At 42.9% G+C, this 22,124-nt stretch overlaps 1 protein-coding gene across 5 annotated transcripts in view; it reads left to right on the top strand.

The window, feature by feature from the left end:
* cacnb4b (calcium channel, voltage-dependent, beta 4b subunit) overlaps positions 1-4,640 on the top strand; it is a 41,938-nt gene extending 37,298 nt beyond the window's left edge. For 2 of the 5 annotated variants that reach the window (XM_072445877.1, XM_072445967.1), the window contains exons 12-13: positions 2,475-2,660; positions 4,300-4,639. In XM_072445877.1, coding sequence (XP_072301978.1) covers positions 2,475-2,660; positions 4,300-4,593 — 480 coding nt within the window. In that variant the 3' untranslated portion in view covers positions 4,594-4,639. Of the gene's footprint in view, positions 1-2,474; positions 2,661-4,299 lie in introns of all 5 variants that reach the window. The other 3 variants (XM_072445794.1, XM_072446043.1, XM_072445713.1) reach the window with 2 other exon arrangements.
* The last annotated feature ends 17,484 nt before the right edge of the window (positions 4,641-22,124 follow it).

The following is a 22,124-nucleotide window of genomic DNA, read 5'->3' as shown; positions in this document are numbered from 1 at the left end:
TACTTCAACAACTGCATTATTATTACTACTACTACTGCTACTTCAACAACTGCATTATTATTACTACTACTACTGCTACTTCAACAACTGCATTATTATTACTACTACTACTGCTACTTCAACAACTGCATTATTCCTACTACTACTGCCACTTCAACAACTGCATTATTATTACTACTACTACTACTGCCACTTCAAAAACTGCATTATTATTACTACTACTACTGCCACTTCAACAACTGCATTATTATTACTACTACTACTACTGCCACTTCAACAACTGCATTATTATTACTACTACTACTGCTACTTCAACAACTGCATTATTATTACTACTACTACTGCTACTTCAACAACTGCATTATTATTACTACTACTACTGCTACTTCAACAACTGCATTATTATTACTACTACTACTGCTACTTCAACAACTGCATTATTATTACTACTACTACTGCTACTTCAACAACTGCATTATTATTACTACTACTGCTGCTACTTCAACAACTGCATTATTATTACTACTACTGCTGCTACTTCAACAACTGCATTATTATTACTACTACTACTGCTACTTCAACAACTGCATTATTATTACTACTACTACTGCTACTTCAACAACTGCATTATTATTACTACTACTACTGCTACTTCAACAACTGCATTATTATTACTACTACTACTGCTACTTCAACAACTGCATTATTATTACTACTACTACTGCTACTTCAACAACTGCATTATTATTACTACTACTACTGCTACTTCAACAACTGCATTATTATTACTACTACTGCTGCTACTTCAACAACTGCATTATTATTACTACTACTACTGCCACTTCAACAACTGCATTATTATTACTACTACTACTGCCACTTCAACAACTGCATTATTATTACTACTACTACTGCTACTTCAACAACTGCATTATTATTACTACTACTACTGCTACTTCAACAACTGCATTATTATTACTACTACTACTGCCACTTCAACAACTGCATTATTATTACTACTACTACTGCTACTTCAACAACTGCATTATTATTACTACTACTACTGCTACTTCAACAACTGCATTATTATTACTACTACTACTGCTACTTCAACAACTGCATTATTATTACTACTACTACTGCTACTTCAACAACTGCATTATTATTACTACTACTACTGCTCCTCCTGCTGCTGCTGCTTTTACTACAGTTACTACATATTTGCCACTAGGTCAGGGTCACACTTTTCTTCACTCAATCCTCACATTTGGTCTGAACGACGGAAAATATGACTTTAGTTGCATTTAAACAGAACTATGAAGACACTAAGTTAAGTTACATTAAAATGGAGCTCAACAGTAGCACTTTGAATCCTGCTGAGGTTCCAGAAGTTCCTGTTTATTTCCCCCAGCCATGTGGTCACTGCTGTGCACAATCTGCTTGTTTTCAGTCCAAAGACGTAAATTAAACATTTGGTTTTGCTTTTTTATTCTGAATAAAAGTATAGGTCTTGTGGTTATTAGATGGTATGTACAGAAGCAGATTAGACCAGTTCATTCTGGAGGTCTGCTGACATCTAATATCTAAAATGTACTTGAATTATACTTTTAATCACATCTAACTCCAAGTGTGTGGCACAGTGAGATGTGGATAAAGCTGGAGTAAAGACACTACATCTGGTTCATCGCCAGGTTTCTCTGCATTTATTTCACCACTCAGCGCCTATATTATGACATATTATTATTCTATTTTAAGCACAAAACAATAAAAACAAAACTGGGAAGGACCAAATAAGTAAGACATTAAATTAGAAAAAGAAGAGAAGGTTAAAGTGTATTGAGTCCAAAATACACGTAAAGGTCCCGTTTAGTCCAGTGTCTGTCACATTTATCCATTTTCAAAGCCCAAAAGTGATTTTTATATCTATATTGTGTCTGTTGATTATGATGTCGTCGGTCCTCCGTCGTCGGCACGATTTGTGTCCATTTTTGTGACGTTTGTGCCAGAAGTATGTTCCAAAGACACTCATCTATAATTCTTTTGTCTGATTCATCTATAAAGACAAAATAGTCTGTTGTTTTTTTCACCTTGTCCTGTTTCGGTGAGCATTTGTCGCTCAATGACAAACAAATTGTTCTGGGATGATGGTGTCTGCATTGCCTGGTTAAATTCTGTCAGAACACATGATGATGGTCGGCCTACTGTAATATGTATATGTAATATCTATGTAATATCACCTTTATACACGTGCTGTGCATTGATAAACAGGAAACAGCTACTGCTAACCCGCACTAGCTTTGCTCTGTGAAGGATCTCGCAGCGTCCACTTTAAACGGGTTTCTTGTACGATTACAAGACAGTGGAGATACTTATATTTGTGCCATATTTTCACAGTAGTTGTCAGTTAGAATAGCGGTAGTTTGGGTTAAAATACTGCTCGACTTCGGTTTTAAAAGTGGCCTTTCCTTTGGTAGGAAATGTTCGACGTGATCCTGGATGAGAACCAGCTGGAGGACGCGTGCGAACACTTGGCCGAGTACCTGGAGGCGTACTGGAAGGCCACGCACACCTCTTTGGCCACGCCCCTCAACCCTCTGATGGGACGGAACATCGCCCCCACCAACAACACCCAGTACTCTGCCAACATGACCGGGCTCCAGGTGAGCGAGGCGGGGCGGATCTGAAGATGGACGTTTAGAAATGTTTGCTCTGGCCAAATATATGTGCAGTAAATAAGTAAATAAGTAAATAAGTAATATGAGGTTTCAAAGATGGTCAAAAGGAATCAAACAAACACCAACAAAAGCTAAAATCACTGTTATTCACTGTCCATGGTCCTCTCTGAAGCCGCTCGATGAGACTTCTTTTGTCTAAAATACACTCCAGGATTATAGCTTCATTATCACCTATTTGAGTTTTTAGAATGCCTTTTTAATTGCATTTTTTTCTGATACGTATTGTGGTTACGTTGATAGGATTCTGTTGAAAGTTCAGAATCCTAAGCATTTCTGAAAATTGCAATTCTCTTACATAATAAGACATTAGGTCGTTGCGATTTGCCAATTGCGCCTTTCCACATTGTGATTTTGCTTCGAGTGCAAGACATCCCGCAGCCATAATTATTCTTATTTGCATTTAATGTAAGTATAAAATTCAATAAAATAAATCATTGGCGTGGAACAATACAAGGATTTTTATTTATTTATGTAATTGTACGTAATTGCCCACCTCTAGATGTATTGTATTTATGTTTTTTTGTGCTATTCAAAATCCATCTTACCGTATCAAAATATTGGTTTTGCTGGATACAGGAGATGAATTCGTTTTTGTGCTGTGACTTGCAACTTCCTCATAAATCTGCTGTGATCAATCTTCAGCTTCGAGTTAGAGACATAATGATCGTAAACTAGTGTCAGAACTAGACACACTTTTCGAGATTGTGGTTAAATTAAGGAGAAATGGCAAAGAAGACTATCAAAGTTGTTCTTTTTAATTGTAGTTTTGAATTATTTTTTTAATTTCAAGTTTTTCCCGTGTTGTTTTTTGCGTCAACACCAGCTCAGTCAAATATGCAAACATCAGAACAAAGCAATCCGTTTAAGATCCAGGACCATTTGAGACAATAAACCCAAATGACTGTCGTACTCACATGCAATAATGTCACATTCACGTGCATATAACTGATGAAAATAGAGTGTTTATTTTACCATTATTATTATTAGTATTATCTTGTCTTATGCTAGCTGTTTTTATTTTATTTTATCCTTATTTTTCCCTCCAGTCTATAAGAGTTTTTGTTTATAAGAGTTCTTCTATTAAGAGTGTTTCTATCCTTTTCCTCTGTATCTACTGCGTTGCAACAATGAAATTTCCCCATGTGTGAACAATAAAGGAATATCTTATCTTATCTTATGATAATTGAAGTTGCCACGTCATTTGGCCTGTCAAAAATAATTACTATAGACTTATCTTTCAATATTTATTATGCAGTTTCTTTGCACTTGTGGGGATTCCATTGTTGCACCACAGGGTTTGAGCTTTAGAGAGTTGAATAAGTATTTTCTGTGACTTCTGATAACAGATACTAATACTATTATGTATAGTATTAGTCGTATTTAGTCATATTTGATGTTGCTCTGGTTTTTATTGCACATTTAGATAGACGTACTTGGTCTTTTCTGCTCTTGTGTCAATAGTAGATTCCTGTTTATTGAGACATTTTCGACAGGAATGTGATTTAGTTTGATGTCGTCGGGCCTGAATATCACACACTTTTGTTTCCGCTCTCTCGTCCAGCAGCAGCAGAGCCAGAAACCCTCCCGCCCGCAGAGTAACCACACGGGGGACCACTCCACCCCCAACGAGCGGCGCAACCTGATGACGTCAGACGAGAACTACCACAACGAGCGCGCCCACAAGGGTAACCGCGGCAACCGGATGTCCTCGGGGTCCCAACACAGCCGGGACCAGACCGAGTCCTATCAGGATCCGTACCAAGATCCTTATCAAGACCCGTACCAAGACTCTTACAAGCCCCATAGGAACCGCAGTTCACCAGGGAGTTACAGCCACGACTCCAGACATCGACTTTGAGTGCAAAAAATACAACTTAACTTAAGAAAATCTTGATTGTTATTATTTATCTATTTTTCCCCCCCAAATTTGCAAAATTCAGGTGTGAAATTTTGGCAAAGGTTTTCCAGGCGCGAATAAAAAGCTTGTTGGTATTTGAGTGGTTTGGTATGAGTTGATCTGTCGTCTTTTATAGTGGCTGATCACAGACATCATAGATCCTGATCTCTGCCTCCGGAGAGCGACGGGATCGAGTCATGAAAGAGCGTTTTAGCGTCATTAAATCATAAAGAAGCCCACCAAAAGTCCTCTTTTAGATTTAGTATTAACAGCCACTATTTACATGGATTTTTTACCTTAAAAAGACGATTTTTACAGCAACAAGTTTTACAATCTTAAATACATTCAACAGCTGTAATGTGCCTTCTAGTGGCCCATAGTGTGTACTACACTTCAAGTCAAAATGAATTGAAACAATTAATTTATGAATAACTAAGTCAAACTAAAATCAGTGGTAACTTATGTTTTGTTTGAATTACTTACATACTACATACTTATTACTAATATACATGTTTAGTTTGTAGTCTTCACTCTTTTATAAACCAATAACTGGACCAGTAAATGAGTGATTTTTTGTGAAAGATTTGTTTGTAAGATTCTGTTCGACTCTCACATTTTCAAAGGCAAAAATCGAAAACTGAACTAAACAAAACCTGTATTATCTGAGTAATCTGATTACTACTGACAATTGCTGACATGGTTTTCATGATCTTTATCACATCACATGTCAAAACAAACAAAACACACACTTTTCCCTTCTATAGCGATTTACCGAGAGTCCTCAATCAAAGCATTTAAATCTGATGAAAGAGTCTTATTATCGTTGGGTTTTTGTGTAAATGCTTTGACCACCTCTAATACCACACCACTCAATACAAACAAGCCCAAATAATTGATCATTTTTTCTTAAAGCACTCGATTTTCTGGGACAAACGTGGGAAGTACGCTGCACTAAGAGACTGCCAAACGCTGGTGTGGCTGGCTTCCTTAACGCTCCCACATGTGTAAATCTCACTTAGCTTAATAATGCATGCTAATAGCTCACTGCATTCATCCGTTTTCTACCTAAATACTTAGGTGGGATTTGTAAATAACTTTTCTAAATCTGATCGTAGGCTGTAGAAAGTATGCGAAGTTTGGCTGCTAAAATATCAACGAACAAACTAACTGGTGCTTAACATTTCCAAACTATTTTGCTATTTTGAACGTCATTTACGGTTAGCTTTTCTGTAGCATAGGGTTTCATTTGGTTTCACTGTGGACGAAACGGCTGAGAGACGGGACAGCGGGCGAGGGAGGGGACGAGGCGGCGGGTCAAATGCACGACTCAATTGTAGCTGAACGACAGACGGGAAAAGCAGAGATGTCGCAAGGAAAGTGGAGGACTCACGACGACCGCAATTTAACTCTAGACTCACAAAAAACTAGAATATTCCACGTTTTTTCTTCGTTCGAAAAAATATTTAAACAATTGTAAAATATAAGAAGTGATGCACAATTGGTTCTGCACGATGGAACGTTTCCCTGCTGCTTTGCCTCGAATGTTCCGCAGTGTGGCATTAAACTGAGCTCACGTGCGTTCGATCATTTGCAGGTGCTTTTATTGCTCAAAAACACCTGCAAATGTATCGATGCTGTGAGCGGTGTATATTATAAAGAAGGGATTCTGTTGCCGTGGAGAAAATAGTGTAAAAACAGGAGGATGAGATTGATGGATTAAAGGGTTTAAATTGGAAAACTATATTTGTTCAGGACATTTGTTCTCAGAATTATGAAAATAAGTATTTACCTAAAAACAGTTCTTATTATTGTCTATATTTTAAGCAGAAGTGTCAATACACCATTAGAACATAACCAGCGATGTCTGCTTCACCAATAAGAATACAAAGAAATAATTAGTTTCTTAAAATCAAATCAAAAATGACGTGATAAAATACAAATGTGAAAAAGTTATCAACGTATTCAAGAGACATTTATAATTAAAAGTCCAGATCCCTGTTGGTTTGCAGAAGCGCTTCAGCAGAATTGCACCCTCACAACAGCCGCTAGAACTGGATGAGAAATTAGAACTGTTGCCGTAGCGATGGACAATTTTAAAACAAAATCACGAGAAGTGCTCAAAATGTTGCATTCGAACAGGAAGTTTAACCCCTTTGCAAAGATCTGACCTGTAACTTGGCGCCACCTGCTTGTCTCCATGGAGAAAGATACGTTCGATACCATAACTTTGTAACATTGCAGGCAAAGAGACAACATCTCCATAGAGACAAACTCACATAGAGGTTACATAGTGCACCTTTAAATGAGTCCAGGTGACATAGTGCATCTTTAAATAAGTCCAGGTTACATAGTGCACCTTTAAATGAGTCCAGGTGACATAGTGCATCTTTAAATGAGTCCAGGTTACATAGTGCACCTTTAAATTAGTCCAGGTGACATAGTGCATCTTTAAATGAGTCCAGGTGACATAGTGCATCTTTAAATGAGTCCAGGTGACATAGTGCATCTTTAAATAAGTCCAGGTTACATAGTGCACCTTTAAATGAGTCCAGGTGACATAGTGCATCTTTAAATTAGTCCAGGTGACATAGTGCATCTTTAAGTGAGTCCAGGTTACATAGTGCATCTTTAAATGAGTCCAGGTGACATAGTGCATCTTTAAATGAGTCCAGGTGACATAGTGCATCTTTAAATTAGTCCAGGTGACATAGTGCACCTTTAAATTAGTCCAGGTTACATAGTGCATCTTTAAATGAGTCCAGGTTACATAGTGCACCTTTAAATTAGTCCAGGTTACATAGTGCATCTTTAAATGAGTCCAGGTTACATAGTGCATCTTTAAATGAGTCCAGGTGACATAGTGCATCTTTAAATGAGTCCAGGTGACATAGTGCATCTTTAAATGAGTCCAGGTGACATAGTGCATCTTTAAATGAGTCCAGGTGACATAGTGCATCTTTAAATGAGTCCAGGTGACATAGTGCATCTTTAAATGAGTCCAGGTGACATAGTGCATCTTTAAATTAGTCCAGGTGACATAGTGCATCTTTAAGTGAGTCCAGGTGACATAGTGCACCTTTAAATTAGTCCAGGTGACATAGTGCACCTTTAAATGAGTCCTTGTTACATAGTGCACCTTTAAATGAGTCCAGGCTCTCCTCCCGTCGATGCTTGAGGCACGTTTGTAAAAGTCTTCTCAAAATTGTACAAATAAATTGCAATATAATTTGGTCATTTCAGTTTTGAGTTTTCAGGAGCTTCTGTAGCTGCTCCTGACACAAAGCATGCTTCCCTCAAGTGTTTTTAGAGCAGTGCAAAAAAAGTGCCAAAGTATCAAACTCAAATTCAATCAGAAAACACAAATATATTTCAGTGGATGCATGAAGTAAAAGAAGAGAAGTTTTATTTTTTAAAACTGTCAGACGGTAATGTAGCTCGATGCTCGTCAAAATGGTAAAGACTAGCTCACGCCTCACTTAAAATAAACAAGTAAAATGTAAAAAAAGTGAACCTCTAACTGCACAATTGATGAGCAAAAAAGTGGCCCAAGGCGTGAGTTAGTCTTTTTAAAAATTCTAATTGTACATACAGTGCTATCATTTCTTAACATATCATAGTTTACTATTTTGCTTTTATTAAAGACCAAACGTGAATCATTTTGTTGCTATTTTTTCATGGTAGCACTTTACTTTCACTTTTAGAGACTGTGACTGATATGAAGTATGTTTTAAGTGTACAGTTTTAAAATGAGTGATTAAAATGGGATGCAAAATGAGGTCAATCGTTCTGTGCAGAGCAATAAAGGTTCGACTCTGAAGTGGCCATTTCACTAGATGGCGCTGCTGAGCTGAAAATGTGGAGCATAAGAGGAGAACAATGTTGTAATGTAGGATAAAAATACATACAAAGGGTGGATTCTATAATACTAAATTGTCTTTGTGTTGATGCTGAAAAAGCTGAAAAGTCTAAAATTGCTCTTTACAGAAAATATGTTGACTTGATGGCACTAAACAGAAGCAAAAACTAGAGTTTGAATTCCTATAATGTGAAAAGGTAAAACAATTATTGACCCCATTTTTAGTTTATTTAACTATGAGCCATGAAGTAATCAGCCAAAACATTATGAACATTTCATTAGATTAGACCACAAGTCCTGGTTTAGTTCTGGTCTAGGCCTGATTTAGTCTTGGGTTAGTCCTAGCTCATATCACCTGGTTAAGTCCCGCGTTTGTCTGAGTTTAACCTGGATTAGTTCTGGTTTAGTCCTAGTTAAGAGCCGTTTTTTATCTTGGTTTAGTCACTGCTAAGAGCCAAATCACCAAAACAAGTTCCTAGCGTGTGAATTTAGTTCAACGGCAATAAACCTTTTCTGATTCTGATTCTGAACTAGTTTACCTGGGTTAGTCCTGATTCAGACCCAGTTTAGACCTGGTTTAGTCCTAGTTTGAATCCTGGTTTACACGTGTTTTACATTGCCTTGGTCATTGTTGAGTCTTGGGTCATTAAGTCCCTGTTTAGCCCTAGTGCAGACCTTGTTTAGTCCTGCTTCAGGCCTCGTTTAGACCTAAGTTAGACCTGGTTTAGTCCTAGTTTAAATCTTGGTTTAGTCCCAGTGTTGACCTGATTTTAACGCAGGTCTTACGGAATTTGGTGTTCATAATGTTTTTCCAGATTTTTTCACCCAACCCCACCTGTTATTTTACATTACGTCTTTACTAACACAGAAAAGAACAAAATACAAGTTAAATGCAAGTTGAAAGTGATAAATATTGTCTTATTTTTATATGGAACCTGTAAATATAATTTGTTTATTGAGAAATTTGCTGACTCCAAAACGGCATGCTGAGAATTTCCATTGACTGTCTATGCAACCGTGGACATAGCTTCTGCTTCTGCTTCTTCCTCCTGACCAAACCTGACCATCTCCAGACGCTTCAAAAGGGAAAAGCTGTTGTTCTTGTTTACTTTTCTTTCATTTCTTCTTTTTCTTTTTCTTTATGTGAAAATGAAACTACGCAGCTTATAAGGTACTGCATGCATCACGTACCAATCTGGTTTGTAAAAAAAAAAAAAAAGGTATATATTTAAAAAGAAAAACAAAGAAGTGGCTGTGTTTCAAAGGCAAAGTGACTGGGACGTTTTCAAAATAAAAGGCGTAATGAAGTCAAGAGCCAGTGTTTTTCATTATATTGTGATTTTAGACTCCAAAGGTTAAATCCACAGATGTTTTACCTGATCATTTATATCAGCTTTTTATCCCATTGTAATTATCCATCTACAGCATTTGCAGAGAGTTAAACAATCATGTTGAAAAGCGATTTAAAAACCCAAAATGTTGTATTTGTTAAAGCTTCCTTGTTAAAATACACTTCAGTTTAATTTGTTTATTCAAGCAAACCAGTTCCGTTACAGTATATTCCAGAGCCTCATTGGGATTTGAAGTGGGACTGTTGAGCTCCATTCCTTTACAGTATTCATTGTTTTCTATTAGATCAATAAACATACAGATGCACAATGAGGAATATGAACCATTTGCATTGTATTTACAGCTCAAGGCATAAGACAAAACAGGCAGACAGAAATATAACCAATAGAAGGCGTGTTTTTGATAAGCAAGACGTTGAAGTTTCAGGTTTAATGTTATTGATCTAGATAAACAGAAACGCGCCTAATAAAGAGGCCTTTATAGTGTTGTAGTGAGCACCTCAAAATCCGAGGCCATTGTCCTTGACCAGAAAAGGTGTCTTGTCCTCTTCAGGTGGGTGGGGCGTCCTAGTCCTCTTCAGGTGGGTGGGGCGTTCTAGTCCTCTTCAGGTGGGTGGGGCGTCCTAGTCCTCTTCAGGTGGGTGGGGCGTCCTAGTCCTCTTCAGGTGGGTGGGGCGTTCTAGTCCTCTTCAGGTGGGTGGGGCGTCCTAGTCCTCTTCAGGTGGGTGGGGCGTCCTAGTCCTCTTCAGGTGGGTGGGGCGTTCTAGTCCTCTTCAGGTGGGTGGGGCGTCCTAGTCCTCTTCAGGTGGGTGGGGCGTCCTAGTCCTCTTCAGGTGGGTGGGGCGTCCTTGCCTCAAGTGGAGGAGTTCAAGTATCTCGGGGTCTTGTTCACGAGTGAGGGAAGGATGGAGCGTGAGATCGACAGGCGGATCGCTGCAGAAGGAGCTGAGGCGAAAGGCAAAGGTCTCGATTTACTGGTCGGTCTACGTTCTGACCTCAACTATGGTCATGAGCTTTGATTAATGACCGAAAGGACAAGATCGAAACAAGCGGTCGAAATATGCATCCTCCGCCGGGTGGCTGGGCGCTCCCTTAGAGATAGGCCAGAGGAAGACCCAGGACACGCTGGAGGGACTATGTCTCTCGGCTGGCCTGGGAACGCCTCAGGCCCCCCCCGGAGGATCTGGAGGAAGTGTCTGGGGAGGGGAAAGTCTGGGAGTCCCTAGACTGATGCGAATCGGCCTGGATAAGCGGACAAAGATGGATGGATCCTGATACTGAAAAAGACTTTTTCTTTTAGAGTTTAAAGCAAATTAAATACATTTTTTGATACAAACACAAGAAAAAACATCTTATTTCCAGCTTGTCTTTTCTCTTCAGACAGCATCAGCATATATAACTGGACAGTGTGATTGATACATATTGTTTCCAGAGGAAGCGACACGTGCACTCCCCATACATGCCATCATGGCCCCCGGGCAATCCACCAACAAGACAGCCAATTCCGGCCCTTGGACCCCCAAATGGCCCCTCTATGGCTCTACACAGACCCAAAACTGGAAAAGATGTTCCCCATTGCCGGCACCAAAAGCCCAAGATGACCAAAAAAAACGTAATTAACACTTAGTGCGGCGCTACAACTACACCCACAGACACCCACAGGCCATGCCCCTGCCACCAGAAGGCCCCCCGGAGCCCACCACGCCTGACCTGCATGTCAATCCCCGACGCAATTACCAACCAGTATCTAAAGCAAAACACAAAGCCAAACCCAGGCAGCTGCCAGACCCACAGCCGACAGCACGGACCAGAACTGCTCCGACATGTTTCATTACGTTAAATCAAGCAGGACTTTAATCTGGTTTAAATCCGTGCCAAAGGTCACGCAGTCCTTGACAGAGCAGTGTCTAAGCCAGTCACAGCTGTTTGACCCTTTGACCTTTACAGAAGAGTCCGCTCCAGTCAAACGCACAGTGGCTCTGTCCCAGTGATCCAGGCACGAGGTGATCCAGGCACGAGGTGATCCAGGCACGAGGTGATCCAGGCACGATGTGATCCAGGCACGATGTGATCCAGGCACGAGGTGATCCAGGCACGAGGTGATCCAGGCACAAGGTGATCCAGGCACGAGGTGATCCAGGCACGAGGTGATCCAGGCACGAGGTGATCCAGGCACAAGGTGATCCAGGCACAAGGTGATCCAGGCACGAGGTGATCCAGGCACGAGGTGATCCAGGCACAAGGTGATCCAGGCACAAGGTGATCCAGGCACGAGGTGATCCAGGCACGAGGTGATCCAGGCACGAGGTGATCCAGACACAAGGTGATCCAGGCACACCGAGCGTCCCGTCAGGAACTGGTTACAACAGCGTCACGGCTACAACAGCGTCACGGCTACAACAGTGTCACGGCTACAACAGCGTCACGGCTACAACAGCGTCACGGCTACAACAGCGTCACGGCTACAACAGTGTCACGGCTACAACAGCGTCACGGCTACAACAGCGTCACGGCTACAACAGCGTCACGCCTACAACAGCATCATGGCTACAACAGCGTCACGCCTACAACAGTATCACGGCTACAACAGTTACACAGCTACAGGGACCGGTACAATCGGAAGATTTTTTACCAGGGACCTGTTGCAGGGGGAAGGGCTGTAATAACCCTTCTAAATATTTTATATATATTATATATAGTAATACACTGGGATAAGCAATAGCAAATCAAACGGTTTTGGGCCCTGGACCGGTGGTTGCTGACCCCTGCTGACCCCTGCTGACCCCTGCTGACCCTTGCTGACCCCTGCTCTAATGGACCCTTAGACTGATAAACAGTTTATCAATGGAACTTAAAAGTGGAAACAGAGGTCAAGTTGGAGAAACTTCCCATTTATCAGAGTTTGAGGTGTGTCATTTAGAACTGTTTCTGAACCTGAGGAGGAGACACAGGAGGAAAAGAGGAGGAGACACGGGAGGAAAAGAGGAGGAGACACAGGAGGAAAAGAGGAGGAGACACAGGAGGAAAAGAGGAGGAGACACGGGAGGAAAAGAGGAGGAGACACGGGAGGAAAAGAGGAGGAGACACGGGAGGAAAAGAGGAGGAGACACAGGAGGAAAAGAGGAGGAGACACGGGAGGAAAAGAGGAGGAGACACGGGAGGAAAAGAGGAGGAGACACGGGAGGAAAAGAGGAGGAGACACGGGAGGAAAAGAGGAGGAGACACGGGAGGAAAAGAGGAGGAGACACGGGAGGAAAAGAGGAGGAGACACGGGAGGAAAAGAGGAGGAGGAGTGCATAATTTATGTGTGACAAGCTTTAGCTTTGGTTGGAAGTGAGTACCTCATTGTCCCCATTGTTTGTGCATCCAGCCCAGAGACTGTGTCCAGCCCAGAGACTGTCCAGCCCAGAGACTGTGTCCAGCCCAGAGACTGTCCAGCCCAGAGACTGTCCAGCCCAGAGACTGTGTCCAGCCCAGAGACTGTCCAGCCCAGAGACTGTGTCCAGCCCAGAGACTGTCCAGCCCAGAGACTGTCCAGCCCAGAGACTGTCCAGCCCAGAGACTGTCCAGCATGTCCGTTAACAGTGACTCTTTATTCCATGTTTAAATGTTTAAATGCTGTGAATGCGCTTTAGTCGTGTCTTTCACTTTGTGGTTCAGATGCAGGTCCAGTTGTTCCAGCTCCAAACTACGAGACTGAAGCAGCAACGGTTTTAAACTGGAGATGACTGGGACTGAAAATCAGAGGCTAAAATTGCATCTTCAGCTCTAAATGAGAGAAACAGTTGTTTAATTGTCTTATACAGGTTGTTTTATCGTTGTTCATTGTTTTATGTTGCACCGAATCACAAAAGCAAGTTCCTATGTTTGTGAATTCTGTTCATTGACGATGGAAATAAACCTGATTCTGATTCTGATTCTGATTCTGATTCTGATTCTGATTCTGATTCTGATTCTGATTCTGATTGACAGATAGATTTTTGCCACAGTGGACACAAAGAATTCAATGCCACTGAGAAAAGTCTATAGAGTTTTCACAAGGTTCAAACAGGAAAAGTATCATAATCATGATAATTATGCTGATTAATTATGCAGTATCCTACAGTGTAGGATACTGCAAACATGTTTTGAGACTCCTAGTTATATTATTATTTTCATGCTATGATCTACAGTGCAGCTGCTGCTACTCTGTATTTTCCACAAACTTCTACAAACAATGACCCATAATGAATTATTGTTATGATTATAAAATCTACATTTGGTTTGCATATGTTTACCTTGTATCTGGTGGAACAGAGAGGACATTTCATACATACAATTCCCATAATGTTTGTGTTGCTTTGAGAGCTTATATTTGAATCCACAAGATGTCACTGTTGGATATTTATTCAGTCTCCTCCCTCTCTTTATCCCTCTCCTGTCTCCCCTCTTTCGCTCTCTCTCTTTCTCTCCCTCTCTCTTTTTCTCTCTCTCATTCTCTCTCTCTCTCCCCTCTCTTTCTCCCTCTCCCTCTCTCTTTCTTTCCCTCTCTCTTTTTCTCTCCCTCTCTCTCTCTCTCTCTCTCTCTCTCCCCTCTCTATCTCTCTCTCGTTCTCTCTCTCTCCCTCTCTCGCTCTCCCCCTTCTCTTTCTCTCGCTCTGTCTCTCCCTCTCTCTCCCCCTTCTCTCTCCCCCCTCTCCCTATCCCTCTCTCTTTCTTTCCCTCTCTCTTTCTCTCTCTCGCCCTCTCTCTCTCTCTCCCTCGTTCGCTCTCTCTCCCCCTCTCTCTCCCCCTCTCTTTCTCTCTCGTTTTCTCTCTCCCTCTCTCTCTTTCTCTCGCTCTGTCTCTCCTTCTCTCTCCCCCCTCTCTCTCTCTGCCCCTCTCTTTCGCTCTCTCTCTCCCCCTCTCTCTCTCGTTCTTTCTCTCTCTCTCTCTCTCTCGTTCTCTCTCTCTCCCTCTCCCTCTCTCTCCCTCCCACGTCTCTTCTTTCTCACCTCCCACTTCCAGACTTCAAACCGACACAAACACATCTCTCGGCCGACTCAGATGAACACCCTCTTATTAAATGGACCGACATTACAAACTAGAGGAGGTTCCTGTTCCTACAGTTCCTTGAGAACCATAGACTTTGACATTCTAGCACAGCAGTGTTAGTTTATAATAGCGTGTGTGGCAGCAGAGGTTGTGTTCATGCCTTCAATATGCATAACTAATAACAAAACTTATGCGCCAGATGATCAGTCAATTTGTTTCCTCCTCTTTGTAATAAAACCAGACCACTGCATGCTGTCTGCATCTGTAATGAAGTATTTCATCTCTCCCAAACCCAAAAGTAACAGCTGAAAGCAGCACTTTGACTGATTGAGCTCAGTTTCACTTGAAAAAGCCTTAAATTCATGCATATACAAATATTAACAATGTGCTGAAGGGTTCGTGAACGCTAGATAAAAAGGAGACATTAAAGAGTTTCCTTCATGTGGTTCTGCAACAATTAATTGACTAATCGTGACTTATCGACTATAAAAATGATCTTAGTTATATTTTGAATATAGTAATCGTTATCTGAACTATAGAGACTCTAAAACATATGTAAAAAAATGACAAAAAAATAGATAGATATTGCTACCAAACCACTATGGAAACAGTTGTTAGTTGTAGCTCAAATGATGAGCTCTCCCTTCGAAAACCTCCTGTAGAAATGAACACGCCGCTCCCTCTGTCTGCTCAAAGTGTAATGTTTGTTTAATGTGGCCCCCGAGGTGAACGGGCCCTTCTCAGTCTGACTGAACCTCGGAGGCTGAGGGGGGACAAGACGGATGAGGCGTGGCACGGGCACGACACATTCTGGGTGGTTTAGGGCCGAGGCGTGGATCGGGGCTACAGCAAATGGATGTTTTAGCTTTCAGTGCACCCTGTCCTCCGCCCAGTTCGCCCTGTCCCCCGCCCAGTGCGCCCTGTCCCCCGCCCAGTGCGCCCTGTCCCCCGCCCAGTGCGCCCTGTCCTCCGCCGAGTACACCCTGTCCCCCGCCCAGTGCGCCCTGTCCTCCGCCCAGTTCGCCCTGTCCTCCGCCCAGTACACCCTGTCCCCCGCCAAGTTCACCCTGTCCTCCGCCCAGTTCACCCAGTTCCTGTCATTACATGTGTCTCACCTATTTCACCTTGTCCTTTGTTGGTCGTTTGTCATTGTCTCGTCTACACCTGTGAATGCCTTTGTTTTTTGCACTTTGTTTCATCAAATATGACTTTTTAGCAGTTTTAGCAGCATTTTGAATCATTCTTTTGATTTCTCCCACGTGACAAAGAGCTCTGCAAATTATCACATCCATCCAATTAATCCATTCAATAATGTTCAGCTTTCAGAGCTCTACAGTCAGTCCTCTCAGTAAATGTGTTTTGGAGCACAGAGGTCAGACAATGGGGCGGAGTTTAACTATTAGGTCAATTTAGGCCACTATTTGCTCTTTTTTGCATACCGGCAATCAGCCTGGAACCTCCACCACAGGATGATATTTTATTTGGAGTAAAAAAACGGACTAAAGGAGTTAAATGGTGCTTTGTGTGAACACTTTAGTGCAGCGTTACCTTCTGCCCAGAAGAAGAGAGCACTGCACGACATATGAATCTGCTCAAGGCTGTTTAAAAATCACACCTATAAAAATATGTTTCCTTGTTATATTTTTCTTTTATGTTATGTAATTGAGATTATAGTTATTACAAACCATTTCATTTGAAAATTATAAAATCCGCCCAATTTATCAAATTATCAAATTAGCGGCAGATCTTTTTTAATTATTAGGCCCGAGCGCCACAAGCTGGCGAGAGGCCTATTAATCTCGTAAGGCCGTGCGAAGCACGGCTGCGAAAGTGCGCACGTAGTGCGCACGAAATCGAGCGCGAAGCGCTCGCCCACTTCCAAACACTCACTAACGCACTCCTTCACTCACGCACGCCCTGTGCATACTAATTAATAGTAGGAAAATGGAACATTACCGTTGTAAACGGGCGAAGCCCGTGCAAAAGTGCGCACTAAACGAGCACTTTACATTGGGATGACGACCGCTTCGCGGTCGTCATCCCCATATAAAGCACTCATTTGCCCTAAGTAGCTCACGAATACGTTCCCCATCTCTTGCATGTTCCATGCATATAAGCATGTAATGCAAAAATTGAACATTATTACTGTATAGAGGGCCAAAAACACAAAGTGGGCGGAGCCCACTCAAAATTAACGAAAGTACCCGTCAGTGACCAGGGACCCACACCATGAGGTAGGAAAGCGCGAGCGCTTTCCGAAAATGTATAGTTTATGATATTTGAAAAATGGGAAACATTGTTTTCGCATCGGAATATTCTTCTTCTTCTTCTTCTTCTTCTTCTTCTTCTTCTTCTTCTTCTTCTTCTTCTTCTTCTTCTTCTTCTTCTTCTTCTTCTTCTTCTCGGGACCAACCCCCCTATTTTTCACCCAGTGAACATTGACGAAAAGTCACAAAAATGTTCACACCTCTAAAAATCGTGCCTCTCTACATTCTGGCTATTTCCCTTTTCTAAAATAAAAAAAATTGGCGCGTCAGCGCCCCCAAATGTACCAAAAATGCATTGAGAGATGGGAAATGACCCAAAAAAAATCTGATCGTAGAATCATGAAATTTGGCGCAGAGGTAGATGGTGACAAGAGAAGTAAAAAATATTATTACGGCAACGCCGTCCGCCCAACCAAATGTCGGCCATATTGCTTCAAAAATGGCTTAACATGATTTTGGAGTTTTTCCAAACGTCGTACTTTTACGAACTCCTCCCAGGGCGTTGGCCCTAAAAAGCTGAAATTTGGTGAAAATGCTACTGAGGAGTGGGACATCAAAAGTTATCCAAATTACATTGATACCTCTCACGGTCTCTGTGCGGCGAACTGTAGCTAGAATTTCAGAAATCTCCCATATTTAAAATTTCTGCCGTTTGCGCAGATAAAGTCCGAATTGCGTCAAATTAGAATCAGTTGTTAAACTCTTTGCCCTAAACCCACTTGAAGTGAAATAAATTCATTTGGCGCCACAGCGCCCCCTACAGATTTTATATGGAGGTTAAATGTTTAGTTTTGCGAAATTATATGAAATTTGACACACAACTCAATTTTAGCATCCCCATCAAAAAAGTCAATGAGAGCCATGTCATAATTGTTATGGCGTTGCCGTAACGATGACCGAAACCTTCCATGTTATTCCAATGGGGAAATCGCCAGAACATGTTTACACTTTAGACTTTCACAAACTCCTCTTAGGGCGTTAGCCCTATTAACCTGAAATTTGGTGAGACTCATCTTCAGGGGTGGACCATCAAAAGTTATCCACATTTTTATTCAAAGAGTCACGGTGTCTGTGCGGCAAAGCCGCATATTGTGCCAAGAATTCAAAATAAAATTGCTTTTTGATGGTAAAACAAAGGGGAGAAGATGTGACAGCGTCACAGATTCAGCAGTAGGCGCAATAAAAGGACAATTGGGGCGCGTTAGCGCCCCCTCCTCTTGCGGCGTGGCGGCGGCGTGGCGAGGGCCGATCATTGCCGCTTGCGGCTATATTTATTATTATTTTTTTATATTGCTATTGGCATTGAAAAAAACCTTTTGGTCGATTCATTTTTAAGGAAAAAATCAGACAATTTTTTCTTGTTTGTCTTGAGATAAGTGACTGCAACACAAACAGGATGTTAAATGGCAAAATATAAGTTGCATATGATAATAAAGTAAATGAGGGTCAATAAGTTTACAAGAATGAATGACAACACAAGGAGAACTCTTGAGTGTATAAAGTAGTGACAAATGCACAAAGCCCAAGTGAAAACCCCAAGCCATAAGAAGTCCTGTTTGCTGTTTGTCAGAAGTCGTGTGGGGGACACAGCAAACATGAGCAAAATGGTGCTGATGAGACCAAAATGAATCAGTCATAAAAGCAAAATGCTGTGTGTAGTGGAAAAGGAACACGGCACATGACTCTGAACACACCAGCCCCAGTGTCTCACATAGAGGTGGCAAGGTCGCACTGTGGAGTGAAGCATCGCACTGGCGCATCACACTGTGGAGCGTCACACTGTGGAGCGGCACACTGTGGAGCATCACACTGGAGCGTCACACTGTGGAGCATCACACTGGAGCATCACACTGGAGCATCACACTGTGGAGCATCACACTGTGGAGCGTCACACTGGAGCATCACACTGGAGCATCACACTGGAGCATCACACTGGAGCATCACACTAGAGCATCACACTGTGGAGCATCACACTGTGGAGCATCACTCTGGAGCATCACACTGGAGCATCACACTGTGGAGCATCACACTGTGGAGCATCACACTGGAGCATCACACTGGAGCATCACACTGTGGAGCATCACACTGGAGCATCACACTGGAGCATCACACTGGAGCATCACACTGGAGCATCACACTGGAGCATCACACTGTGGAGCATCACACTGTGGAGCATCACTCTGGAGCATCACACTGGAGCATCACACTGGAGCATCACACTGGAGCATCACACTGTGGAGCATCACACTGTGGAGCATCACACTGGAGCATCACACTGTGGAGCATCACACTGGAGCATCACACTGGAGCATCACACTGGAGCATCACACTGTGGAGCATCACACTGGAGCATCACACTGGAGCATCACACTGTGGAGCATCACACTGGAGCATCACACTGGAGCATCACACTGGAGCATCACACTGTGGAGCATCACACTGTGGAGCATCACACTGGAGCATCACACTGGAGCATCACACTGTGGAGCATCACACTGTGGAGCATCACACTGTGGAGCATCACTCTGGAGCATCACACTGGAGCATCACACTGGAGCATCACACTGTGGAGCATCACTCTGGAGCATCACACTGGAGCATCACACTGGAGCATCACACTGGAGCATCACACTGGAGCATCACACTGGAGCATCACACTGGAGCATCACACTGTGGAGCATCACACTGTGGAGCATCACACTGGAGCATCACACTGGAGCATCACACTGTGGAGCATCACTCTGGAGCATCACACTGGAGCATCACACTGGAGCATCACACTGTGGAGCATCACACTGTGGAGCATCACTCTGGAGCATCACACTGGAGCATCACACTGGAGCATCACACTGGAGCATCACACTGGAGCATCACACTGGAGCATCACACTGGAGCATCACACTGGAGCATCACACTGTGGAGCATCACACTGGAGCATCACACTGGAGCATCACACTGGAGCATCACACTGGAGCATCACACTGTGGAGCATCACACTGGAGCATCACACTGGAGCATCACACTGTGGAGCATCACTCTGGAGCATCACACTGGAGCATCACACTGGAGCATCACACTGGAGCATCACACTGTGGAGCATCACACTGTGGAGCATCACACTGGAGCATCACACTGTGGAGCATCACACTGGAGCATCACACTGGAGCATCACACTGGAGCATCACACTGTGGAGCATCACACTGGAGCATCACACTGGAGCATCACACTGGAGCATCACACTGTGGAGCATCACACTGTGGAGCATCACACTGTGGAGCATCACTCTGGAGCATCACACTGGAGCATCACACTGGAGCATCACACTGTGGAGCATCACTCTGGAGCATCACACTGGAGCATCACACTGGAGCATCACACTGGAGCATCACACTGGAGCATCACACTGGAGCATCACACTGGAGCATCACACTGTGGAGCATCACACTGTGGAGCATCACACTGGAGCATCACACTGGAGCATCACACTGTGGAGCATCACTCTGGAGCATCACACTGGAGCATCACACTGGAGCATCACACTGTGGAGCATCACACTGTGGAGCATCACTCTGGAGCATCACACTGGAGCATCACACTGGAGCATCACACTGGAGCATCACACTGGAGCATCACACTGGAGCATCACACTGGAGCATCACACTGGAGCATCACACTGTGGAGCATCACACTGTGGAGCATCACACTGGAGCATCACACTGGAGCATCACACTGTGGAGCATCACTCTGGAGCATCACACTGGAGCATCACACTGGAGCATCACACTGTGGAGCATCACACTGTGGAGCATCACACTGTGGAACATCACACTGTGGAGCATCACACTGGAGCATCACACTGGAGCATCACACTGTGGAGCATCACTCTGGAGCATCACACTGGAGCATCACACTGGAGCATCACACTGTGGAGCATCACACTGGAGCATCACACTGGAGCATCACACTGTGGAGCATCACACTGGAGCATCACACTGTGGAGCATCACACTGTGGAGCATCACACTGTGGAGCATCACACTGGAGCATCACATTGTGGAGCATCACACTGGAGCATCACATTGTGGAGCATCACACTGGAGCATCACACTGGAGCATCACACTGGAGCATCACACTGGAGCATCACACTGGAGCATCACACTGGAGCATCACACTAGAGCATCACACTGGAGCATCACACTGTGACATCACACGGTGGAGCTGCGTTTCTTCAGCAGAGACAGAAGCTGCTCAGTGGATGGAAAGACGAGTGGAGCCAAACACAGGGCAAACTTGGAAGAAAACATTTTGGCGTCTGCAGGAGACTCGAGACAATTTCCTCTGCAAACAAAACATCCTTTTTTGTGGCTCAAGTCCCTGAAGATGTGGAATCTAAATACACTTTGCATTCATTTGGATTTTTAAAGGATGTATTGTTTTGTATAAACTGTCAGAGGCCGTCCCTGACACTGAAACAGCAGAATAAACCAGGGGTGCTCAATGTGGGGCCTGAGAACCAAATTTAGCCCTTCAACAGGTTCGATTTGGCCTGCGAGGGAGGGATTTTTTAAAAAGTGATCAATTTTGGTTCAATTGTGCAGTAAATAGACTGTCTTTCTCAAACCTGCAGTAGAAGTTGGTGTTCAGTTCCTCGGACACTTTTCGGTCTTCTGCAGCGTGGGTGGCTTTAGGCTTGTAGTTGGTGAGAAGAGATAAAGTTTGTTAATTTGTAGAAGATGTTCAGTGTTCATGTCAACAATGTTCCATCCTCTGCGCGGCTGTTTAGGACTTATTTAGTTTTGAGGTCGTAAAACCATGATAAAAATCATAAAGATGGCGCCTGTGGCAACTTTCTGAATAAGGTGAATTATTGGAAGGGAGAATAAAACTAGTACCGGTGCGTCCTTCCACGCAGCTCTATTATATTAATGCTAAAAGACAATTAAACCTGAGTAGCATAATTTTTTCTTCCAATTACATTTCATGTTCTATTATTTAGATTCCAGTTT

This window comes from Eucyclogobius newberryi, unplaced genomic scaffold, assembly GCF_026437365.1.
Source record: "Eucyclogobius newberryi isolate DKJ021-1_F unplaced genomic scaffold, fEucNew1.0.hap1 SCAF_1, whole genome shotgun sequence".
NCBI lineage: Eukaryota > Metazoa > Chordata > Actinopteri > Gobiiformes > Gobiidae > Eucyclogobius > Eucyclogobius newberryi.
This window is presented reverse-complemented; position numbering and strand designations above follow the sequence as displayed.